This window comes from Homalodisca vitripennis, unplaced genomic scaffold (genome assembly GCF_021130785.1).
Source record: "Homalodisca vitripennis isolate AUS2020 unplaced genomic scaffold, UT_GWSS_2.1 ScUCBcl_420;HRSCAF=2372, whole genome shotgun sequence".
Classification (NCBI taxonomy): Eukaryota; Metazoa; Arthropoda; class Insecta; order Hemiptera; family Cicadellidae; genus Homalodisca; species Homalodisca vitripennis.
The window spans coordinates 1-12,169 of record NW_025776571.1 but is presented as its reverse complement, the minus strand read 5'-3'; the positions used below and the strand labels follow the sequence as shown (position 1 = coordinate 12,169).

The window sequence follows — 12,169 nt, the reverse complement described above, 5'->3', positions numbered from 1 at the left end:
ATATTAGGAGGTCTTAATGTACTTTAGTGTGTACATTGTAATCACAAACAAAAATAGTAGAAATAACACAACCTACAATTATTTAAATATGTTCACTAATATTCTCGTTAACGATTAATTATACTTATGCATGAAACAGAGTTATGTTATTTTACATACTTTAAATGAAATTTAAAGTATAAAATGAATATAATAAGTTGATTCTATAACTGTATCACTTAAATTACTAATTTTTAATCTCTTGTAAATTTAAAGAGAGCTCTAGTGGTAATCTCAGTAACTAATTGGATAAATTAAATATGATATACTACATCTCTCTAAAAATCTAGAGAGTATTTTTTATTTTATTATTGAGTTTAAAGTAGTTAACGGGATAAATTTTTATATTTTAATCATAATTAAGTTAGCATTCACTAATTTAAACTTATTCTAAATATTTACCCTACTATAAAATGCTTGAAAGTCTCTTTAGAGATTTAAAAGTAAATAATTCTCTTAGTAATATTTATACTTTTTAAATATATGTATGAATGGATCTTAAAAGAAAAATTGCAAGTTAAATGTAGTACACTGTAAACTGATTCTTTTTGCACGCTTAGAGTACTGAAAGAATTAAAAATCCTAAATCTCACGTTCTTATTATTTTTTGAAAAAAGTTATACATATAAGTAGTATAGATGTGTATGTTCACCAACGTCCCAAAGAGATCGAGTCGTCTCAGGGAGGTCGAGTTATATTTTTCTCGGTTCTTGTTCGTGTGCAACAAGTTGTGTTTTATTTTTTACACTGTACTGTTTCAGCAGTTGTCTTTGTTTTTTATTCTCGGTTCTTGTTCGTGTGCAACAAGTTGTGTTTTATTTTTTACACTGTACCGTTTCAGTAGTTGTCTTTGTTTTTATTGTCGCGGTTCTTGTTCGTGTGCAACAAGTTGTTTTTTATTTTTTACACTGTACTGTTTCAGCAGTTTGCGTAAAACTTTTTTGTCGATTACACAAAGCGGAGCAACACACACGGCGGCGGCGGCGGCAGTGACACAACGCGGTGACTCAGCAGCGGCGGCCGGCGGTGCCCGAGTTACACAACGCGGCGTGAGTCAGCGGTATCTATCATACGCGCAGTCTGGCAGTCTGGTGTGCGGTCGTTCAGGTGCAGCACGTAACAAGACGCGAGTGTATACGAAAACGTGTTAGGTGTTCGTGTACCGTATGTGAAACTTTTGTTGCTAGAGAAACGTTGTATGTGCGACCCGTACTGACATCACTCATACTGTACAGAGTTTGAGGCAGTGTCGGATACTAGGTAGTCCGAGTAAGTCGTGACAATGGCTACTGCTGCTTGTGATGTGTGTGGTGCAATGGTGTCTAAGTCGCAAATGGCACGTCACCGTAACACTGCCAAGTGTATGTCGGCTGGAGGAGTCGAGCCTCACGTGTCGAATACTAAAGAACATCGTGTGCACTGCAACAAATTAATAACGTCACGTAACATGTCTCGCCATGTTGAAGTGTGTGGCAATATTAAAACGACTGTTGAGCCTAAGAAGCCGTGTCCGCATTGTCAGCAACTGATAACCATGTCCAACTTGAGCCATCATATTGCAAAGTGTTCACCAGGCGGTTTAAAGCGGAAGAACGAAAACTACACTCTTCCAGCTACCGTTTCAGAACAATCACCAAAGGTTCCACGCCTTGAACCAAGTACTAGCTCCACATCAGCTAGCACGTCTGCCATCGGTCACATCAAGAAGTGTTCACTAGACGGTTTAAAGCGTAAGCATGGTGTAGCTACCGTTTCAGCACCTCCGCCTAAAGTCATGAAACCTAGCAAACAAGGGGGTAATATTAAAAAGGTACAGCAAGCGTTCAAGGGTCGTATGAAAACGTACATGATAGAAAACAAGCGTGGTATCAAGGACCCCAAAAGATTTCTTAAAACATGTAGAAAGCCAATCACTCGCGAAATAGCACAGCATGTCGATGAACACAACATCAAAGTTAACCTCGTGTTTGAAGCCGAATACACAAAACCGACGAGTGGTGTGATTCAAAAGATGAATTTCAAAACCAAAAACAACGTGATTCTTCCAACTACGGACATTAGGGTGTATGTTAAAACGGTGATGAAAAAAGCTTTTGGTCGAAATGGAAGAGTTCTACGCCAAGGGATCTGGTTGGACCTTGCACAAAATCCTCCACCTCGAGTTACGAATTAATCGTTACGTTCCACTCAGAGGCTCCAGTTACATGGAACTACACGAAAAGATTTCAGCTAAGAAAGCAATCGTAAACATAATGAACAACGATCAGAAATGTTTTGTGTGGTCAATCTTAGCCGCGTTGCACATCAAGGAGTGGCAAGCGCAGCCCCAGCTTATACACCACTATCAACCTTTCGAGCACGAGCTAGACGCCTACCTGGACGGCATCACTTTTCCTGTGAGTCTCGATAACGTCAAGTTGTTTGAAAAGCGATCTTGAATATCCGTCAACGTGTACGCGTATGATAAGAAACTTGTCGTCTATCCGCTGTACGTGACACGAGAAGAAAAAGACACACACGTTGACTTGCTGTATATTAGAGATCAAAACAACTCTCACTACTGCCTCATCAAAGATCTCAGCCGATTAGTACGTTCACAACTTTCAAAGCACACGACTAGAACCTGGCTCTGCAAGCGCTGCCTCATGCATTACGGTACCTAGGAACTACTGATCAAACACAAAGAAGACTGCAGCGAACACGAGGCGGTTAAAATACTGACACCGAAAGAAGACTCCACAATTCAGTTTAAGGACTTCAAACACGCGATGAGAGTTCCGTTCGTGGCTTACGCTGACTTTGATTGTATGCTGACTCCCGTAGCCAGCAGCAGCCGGGATCCCGATGCACGAAGTTCTTATACTGAAAAGTACCAGAAACACGAAGCGGTTAGTTTCTCGTACTACTTCGTGTACTCTGACGGTGATTACAAACCGCCCTCAACGTAGTTCGGAACTGACGCTGCACAAGTGTTCGTGGAAAGCATCATGAACGATGCCAGGGAAATATTCCAACTTTACTCAAGAGCTGCTGCTGTACCGATGGAGCTGACTCAAGACGATTTACATGCAATAGCCAACGCTCGGCAGTGTCACATCTGTGGCAAGTCATTCAACGATCCCAACGATTACGAAGTTCGCGATCACGACCATCTGACGGGGAAATTCAGAGGTATGGCACACAGCTCTTGCAACCTCAACTTCAAGAAACCGCATTTCCTGCCAGTGTTTGTTCACAACCTGAGCGGATACGACACCCACCTGTTTATCAAGATGTTTGGGCTCAAAAACGAGACCATCAAAGTTATTCCCAATAACGAGGAACGTTACATCTCGTACACCATCGAGGTTGAGCGTGGAGTGAAAATACGGTTACTGGACTTGTTGAAATTCATGGCAAGCAGTCTAGACAAGTTGGCTAAGAACCTGTCCCCCGATCAGTTCAGACACACTTCCAAATTCTACCAAGGTGAGAAACTTGAACTGTTGTTGAAGAAAGGCGTGTATCCCTACGACTACATGGACAGCATGGAAAAGTTTGAACTTTGCACACTTCCCGCCAAAGAAGATTTATACAACAAGCTAAACGACGCTCACGTAAAGCCCGAAGACTACCGACATGCGGTCAACGTTTGGAATACGTTCAACATACAGAACATGAAAGACTACACACTGTTGTACAACAAGACGGACGTACTCTTGCTGGCGGACATAATGGAGAACTTTCGCGACGTTTGCATGCAGACGTACCAGCTCGACCCTGCTTGGTACTACACGGCTCCCGGACTCGCGTGGAGTGCGATGCTCAAGACCACCGGCATAAAACTCGACCTTCTCAGTGACTACAACATGATCCTGATGATCGGCAAGGGCATTCGTGGCGGAGTGTCACAGTGCTCTAACCGGTACGCCGCAGCAAACAACCCTTATATGGAAGCAGAATTCAATGTGGACCAGCCGACTTCCTACCTGACGTACTTGGACGCAAACAATCTGTACGGCTGGGCCATGAGTGAGTACATGCCGTATAAGAACTTCAAGTGGTGCAAAACCGACATTGACGTTACAAAAGTTCCGGATGACGCACCAACTGGCTACATTCTGGAAGTCGACTTGGTGTATCCCAATAATTTGCACGACTTGTACTCTGACTTGCCTCTTGCACCGGAACGTCGAGTACCGCTGGGATCGAAAGAAGAGAAACTTCTCACCACACTGCTAGAGAAGGAAAAATATGTTGTCCACTACCGGAATCTAAAACAGTATCTATCGCTCGGCATGAAACCTAAGAAAGTCCACAGAGTTATAAGCTTCAGTCAATCAGCCTGGCTCAAGCCCTACATCGACTTGAACACTCAGATGCGTACGCAAGCCAGGAACGAGTTTGAGAAAGATTTCTTCAAGCTCATGAATAACAGCGTGTTCGGTAAGACAATGGAAAACATCCGGAACAGAGTGGACATCCGACTGGCCACGAAAGACAAACAAGTCGACAAGTGGACTGCTCAACCAAACTTTAAGAGCAGGACGATATTCACCGAACAGTTGGCAGCCGTTCACATGTCAAAAACGAAATTGATGTTCAATAAAGCAATCTACGTCGGCATGAGCATTCTGGACGTGTCGAAAACGCTGATGTACGACTTCCACTACAACGTCATCAAGAGGCGGTACGGTCACAAAGCCCAACTTCAATATACAGACACCGACTCGCTAACGTACCACATCCAGACGACCGACTTGTACAAAGACATCAAAGACATGATCGATCTGTTCGACACCAGCGACTATCCCGAGCCCAACCGTTACAACATGCCTCGAGTCAACAAAAAGGGACTAGGGAAGATGAAAGACGAGCTCAACGGCAGAATCATGTACGAGCACGTAGGACTTCGCTCGAAAATGCACTCCAGCAGATCCGAAGGCGGAGTGATAAAAAAGTCGAAAGGTGTCAAAAAGACAACGATAGAAAACCACCTGACCTTCGACGATTACAAACAGTGTCTGTTCACCTCAGGTATACAATACGGTTCGATGGACATGATCCGGAGCTTCAAACACGACTTGTACAGCGTTGAACTCAAAAAGATTGTTCTGTCGCCTCACGATGACAAACGTTACATTCAAGACGACGGCATCGGGACTCTGCCCTGGGGACACTACAGCATCCCCGTAGAACTTATGGCTGAGCTGGAAATCCGGTCTGCTCTGTCGACACAGTGAGACTACCTACGGTAAAAACAAATGTAAATATATTATGTAAAAACCTGTTTAGCTGTATGTAAATATTTTCACACATTGTATTTAAATAAAATGTATATATTTTTTTATGTTGTTGTGGATTTTCTTTTCAGATTAATGTACTCTGTGTTTATAATGACAAAAGTCTGATATAAAATTAATGATCAATTAAAAATTAAGTGGAAGCAAACGAGCTGTAATCTGTAAGGTCGTGACCCAAGATAAACCGTCCCGAGTGTTGCGAATAATAAGTGCTTGGTATATTAAACATTAATAATCTAATCATTCTTCCTCTTTCATTAGAAGGTTTGAATTGTATAAGTGTTTTATATCAATTTAGAAAAATACGCATATTAAGTTAACCTATGTTGTCTACCTATACTTTGTCAGGATAGATACTAGAAATAAATACTAGAATAGTTACTAAAAAAAGGACTTTATGCAACGCTTTAATTAGTAACTAATTAATTAATTAACTTAATTAATCTTTGTAACTTGTACAGTAACAAGCACTTGTAGCAGTAGCAAGCTTGTTTTTTATTTCCCTGTAATCATGGAATAGGCTTGTTCTCACTAAACAAACATCACAATAGTACCATTTACATACAGTTCACAGGCAATATACTGATACAGAGTCAAACTCAATGGGCCATGTCAATAAAAACTATGTATATGTACGCTACCTTTGAATCGGATCTGGATGTTTGAAAATTTCTTCAAGGATAGCCTAACTAAAACTATAATTGTTTTCCTATTTACAATTCACTAATATTTAGGGATTATTATTAAATTAAATTATTTATTAACAATATCGGCAGTGCTATACCTATGAATATTGCAAATTTAAATATAACAGTGTATGACATACAACATTTGTAATTTTGCACACAATGTAATTGTAATGCATGGGCTGTGTTCTTACGTGGTTAGTACGTAGCTTGAACACTGAAAATTATATAATGAAATTGTATCGAATATTGAAAATTTTACAAATTCAACCAAACTTTCTTCAAACACAAGTTATAAATAGGCAAAATTAACGTTACCTTAACTTTCACAATTGGATAATATGTACTTACGAGTCACATTGAAATTCCCAATCACGTAAAAGTATTTTTTTTCTCAATTTAAAAATAACACACGGCGATCAAGTAAACGCGTCGCGGTACTTCAGTAATGGACGCTACGGCTGTGAGAAGGCTACTGTATGGTTGTTCTGACCACAGATAACCTATTGGGCGCAGATAACACTGTGTGTACAAATATTATAGTATTAGACCTGCTTTACTAAAACACGTATTGGTGCGTTACATCTATTGGAACACGACGCTGTCCTACATAAACGAGGACACTGATAAACGTCATCACTGAACCATGCGAATGGTGTTTCGCGTAATGTCGTACATGAACTCTGTCTGAGACACCAATATTATGTACGCCGTAGTGCCCACGTCGCCTTGTGCGGACGCAACTGCTGTAGTGAAATCCATAATTCATACAAAATTCATAACGTTGTTAGCAAGTCATTTAAATTGAATAGGATTGTTATTAAATCATAAAAATAACCACAGGAATTTATTTTTTACTTATTAAACATTCTAAGTTAATAACAAATAGCCTCCCTTTAGTTCTAGGTTAATCATTAAACTTTTCTTGATCAAATATCATACATAAAAAATCCACCAAAGGCGTAAAAATAAAACCTAATACCTTCTTGAAAGTTGAAGGTTGTTTAAACTTTCCGATAATTTACATGATCCTTGACATATTTAATACTATTATATTTTAAACCTTTCTCTTACGAAAGCGGCAACTCTCACAACCATCTAAATATAAGGACAGTTCACACCAAGTTTTATAACAGCTACAAAATTAGCATTTTTGTACTAAATTGCAATACTTTTTCCAAGGAGCTAGTGTTTGATTCCTCTGAAAACAGTCTGTTGCAACACCTGCAGTAGTGTATTCTCTTATTTTTAAAGACTACCAATTATCCAGGCTACCAATAAGTACATGGATTACTTTTATTATACTGAGTAATAAATGTTTTAGATTTGTCCTAAAATTCTTTTTAATAGTTAGAATGGTTAAAACTACTGTTTTGGGGCTTCGATAAGGATAGCATCACTTCTAATCTCTATAAATCTTATTTTGGACGACCTGCTAAAGTCGTTAAGCATAAGCGGTCTCTTCGTATAAGGCTATGCAAAATCACGGGGTTTCCGCCATGAATAAGAACATATCCATAGACTCAGCATACTTAGAGATGATCCTCTTTGAAGGTTATTTAGGGAACAGAAGGAAAAATTACCTGCTCCTATTTCATTACCTTGCGATTTTAGAGTGGTTTATCATTTGCGTTCTGGTCAAATGTTTTGAACATTCCAAGGAGGCTCTGCTGGAATGCCATGAAATGTTTTTCAGACTACTGAAGTTTAAATGTGGTTGAATTTTGCTTCTTAATGCTTTAAAGCATAAAAAAAATCAGCCGCTCCTTTAAATATTAAGAACGGAAAAAGGCCTTATTATATGAATGCTACATTAATATCAAATATTTTTACTTCAATCCAACTTTTCCCCACAATTAGACAACCCAGATGAACGGTGACCTTGTTCTACGTATGATCCCTGTAATTCCCTGCTCTACAAATGGTCCCCAAAAGTACGGGAACGTCTACCACTCAACCTCAAAAATAGCTGTAACTGACTTTTTCAAAGCGTATATTTGATTTTCACTCTGAATTCATAAGTAATCTCTCGCCCTAAAAGGTAATGCCCAGAGGGATATTTACAAAGTAATCATTCCAAAATACCATTATGAAATTATATCATAGTGAATAACTTATGACTATATGGTTTCTCTATATAATGTATGTGTATGGGAGATCAGACAAGTAGAAAATAATTTCTTTTTACTAGTATCCTTGACATAAAAAGATAAAAAAATAAAACACCCATATGATATATAATTAACAGTTTCCACTCAAAAAATATTTCATATCCATAGAAACAACAAAGGTCTGATATTTTTATGTTTTTGAACATTAAATACTATTACGAGTATGTGTCAGCATTTTAATAGTCGTTTAAGTGGCAACCCGTCAGATAATCACTACATGTAGCACAATGTGATGGTCAGTAGCTGGAAGGACTAGGAATTACAAGGATGAGTTATTCTATTTTGGAGTAATCACAATTACTCCTAATAATGACTCTTGATACCCAAAGCCATTTAAATTTTAGTATTAAATACAACACAAAACACATGAACAGTTTATATAAAGCGATTGCCTGATTCAAAAGCAATTAGAAATTAAAATGTGTTATTTCCTTTTATTTTTCAAAGGTTTTCACTGCTTTTCTTTATTGAAAAGCTACTAAACTTGTGTTTTTGGGCTGTTTTAATCCTCTCTGTACCCAACGCGTTCAGGGAGTATTGGGTTCAATCATCTACCAAATTCCAAGCGTCATAGCAATTTTGGAACGTTTGAATAGTTAATGAAAAATACTTAATCTTTTATGAGAAGAATGTTCTAACGTACGTCTTCGAGAAACTTTTTGGACTTTATTTTGTTACTAAACATTCACCCGAGCAGTGTTTACTAAGTGTTTACTAGCTCTAAACATTTACATACCTGTACTTCCATTAGTGTTGTTAGTTGTAAGTCCTTGAAGCGATAGACTTGAATAAAATTACCTATTTGACTATTTGTTTTACAAAATCTCCCTTTAACCATAAAAACTGCTCTAATTATTTGTTATATAATAATGAAAAAATACTCAGCATGTTTTAAATTCCAAGAGAACTTATAAGGAATGAACAATGGGTAAATATATCCTTTTTACAAAGAAACTGATAGAAAATGTCTCTGGAATCTAATACATTGACTCCTTACTGTAATAATTTTTCTCACCTTTTTTCCAGACTCTATTTGCAGAATTAAATAACTAAAATTTTAATGTACATTTAATATTCACCAGTTGTATTTTAATGAACAAACTATTACATTGAGTATAAATAAAATTAAACACACTAATAAATTAATAAAATGGTTTGTTATTTTTAATGATAACTACTAATTACTTTGTAAATGTTATCACACTACGCATTTGTTAACGATACTACAGAAGAAACCCATTGTTAGCCCAACTACTAATCCTGCAACTTAAACTTTATAAAAAAATTAGCCTATGGTAATTTTGGATGGGCGGTAACCTATTACTAAACAAGCATAAAAACTATTAAACTATATAGAATGTGGTATTTCTTAAACAAACTTTCGTTAATACCACTCATACAATAGCTAGTGGAGCAATTAATTGCTTTTTGAATAATTTTCTAACAATATCAATTAAATAATATTAATCACCATAATTTTTAAGATGAAATATTTCTTTATTTAAAAATATAAATTCTATACGATTCTTCAAGGTAACCTTACTGAGTGCAGGAGTAATATACAATTTTGTATTATTTCACGCTGAGTGGTAGCAGATTACTTCATTAAAAGCTTTAAATAATTATTTCATAATTCAAACCAAAATTCTTGAAAATATTAGCAAATACCAAAAATAATATAATATAAGTAACTGTTAAATATAAGTATATGAAATATTTTGACTATGAAGACTTGAGTGATTGTCATTTTTATTTATTTATAAAATATTTAATATCATGAAGAAATTTTTCCACCGCAAGTATTATTTTTAATTATACTATATTAAAATGTCATACCTGGACGTCCTAACACTTTCAAAATCGGTAAAATATTTTAATATTTATTCTCGTTAGTTTTTATTTAGACACGATAGCAAAATTTGTTCAAAACACCAGTAAATATTAATAGGATCATAAAACAGCATTGTTACATTTTAATGTTTTCTGTTACTTTTTTTAAAGGAGCTATTGATTTAATATTTAAAATATAACGACAAAAAATCTAAAAAAATACCATATTAAATATATATAATATATACAAACTCTAGTATTAATCTTATAAAAAATATAATGTAAGATATATTCAAACCACTGGAGAGTTTGTAAAGGATTTGTTGCATATGCTAATAAAAATTACAAATAATAAAAAAATGTTTAGTAAAAGAAAATTATACTTACCAACATATAGCTCGTTATAGGTCTCTCAAATTAGGTACGGTTCACAGGTTAGCGATGTTACAGCTGGGCTGACGTCTGTGGGTTGATCGATGAAATTGCCTCGGTAAAATCCTAGGGGGGCTTTATTCAAGGACTGCAACAGGTAAGTTTATTTTTATATAAAAGGGAACCTTTATGAACATGCAATTTAAATCAAAATTGATATTTCAACTATACTTAAACAGAATTTTCATATATTTAAAGTATAGAAAAATGATAAAAATTTAGACAATTCCAAAGTGCGGAGATAAATATTCTTCAAATGAATATGAAATATCTTACGTTTCATACAACAAATTTTTTATTCTAATCACACAATTATAAGAAAATATTTGGGTATGTTGTGAAGTTCGTGAATTTTCGTACTTTTTATGACCCTCAGCAATTGCAAATTTTACGCAAGTAATATTTACTGGTTTATATAATGCCTATAACCTACCATTTCTTTTTCTCTACTAATCAATTTTCCTTGTATGAAAAGTGTCAAAATGTGTATGACATTGTACTACATAGTGAATAAGCAGTATTGACTATTTTCATCAATTTTAAATTTACAATAACAATGTAACCTTTTCAATACATGTATGGAAACCTGACTGATGTAAACTTAATATTAACTGCACTTTACGAGGTAATGCTTAACAACATACCTCCTTATTAAACCTGTTATTCAGTTATATCACTAAGAAAAAATAATATACACGATATGATAGCAATGAATAAACTTTAAATATTCTGAGTCAAGCGTGTATAATATTCTTACTACTCATATGTGATTTATAAAAATATTATTAGGAAATTTAAAAGTAGACTGTACTGTAGACTACTTGTGTTAGGTACATCAAATCTAAAACTTGTAGAATATATCGCTATACAATGTAAGTGTGTATAATCATACAGCAGGAATCAGCTTGAATGTTGGTAATAAAGGAGAACTATACAAGAAAAGTAAAAAGGAAAATAAAGAAAACAGGGACAGCGTATACAGCAATAAATATTAAAACTAGTTACATCAATGGAAACTGATAAAAGTTTCTACGTATATTGCTGTTTTTGTATGTTAATTTTTACGCTTAAAAGTCGTTAATCTCGCTGAAGTCACTCGAGAACTATCTCCAGAACACGATGTGATGTCCAGTGGGAGGACAACAACGTACAGTAACTGTATGAGTTACTTTTACATTTATAAATCTTATTTTCTGCTCTTAAAAAATGGATCAATTCATATGATTGGAGATTAGGTTTAATTGTGTGTTATTTTTTACTTTGCGTTGTTATTGATTCAGGTAAATTTTTATAATGATAACATTTAATTTGTTTGTGTTTTTAGTATAGAAAGAAGTAGTGTTTTGGGCTGTGTTAATTGATGCATCTAGAAATAATCTGTTTCCAATTTAATTCTCTTGTACTGACGTACCAGTTACACTTGGGATCTGTGCATACATATTTGATTAAAATTGAAAAAAAAAAATTATTAGCAGAAATATTTTCTATATGATTTTTCAATTAAACCGTTTTTGAACGATTTAAGGAGGGTGAATTTTGGCAATGCTTTGAAATTAGTGAATGGTAGATAACTAATACTAAACTATATACCTAAATTTTGTTTAATAGTTCAATTAAATTAAAAATTGTTCTTAATAGTTTTATAAGAAAAGTACGAGCAATAGCGTGTAATGTTATTAAATTATATCATAGATTAAACACAAAAGCCCTATTCAGATCAGAAATGGCA

At 35.4% G+C, this 12,169-nt stretch overlaps 1 protein-coding gene across 1 annotated transcript; it reads left to right on the top strand.

The window, feature by feature from the left end:
- Nucleotides 1–3,026: 3,026 nt before the first annotated feature.
- LOC124370705 lies at nt 3,027–5,261 on the top strand. Its single transcript, XM_046828998.1, has one exon. It carries the CDS (start codon nt 3,027–3,029, stop codon nt 5,259–5,261), a length of 2,235 nt encoding a protein of 744 aa, XP_046684954.1.
- Nucleotides 5,262–12,169: the final 6,908 nt, after the last annotated feature.

Bases quoted from the DNA above. Each gene is read 5' to 3' on its own strand.
- LOC124370705 (XM_046828998.1), top strand. From the start codon at position 3,027: ATGAACGATGCCAGGGAAATATTCCAACTTTACTCAAGAGCTGCTGCT.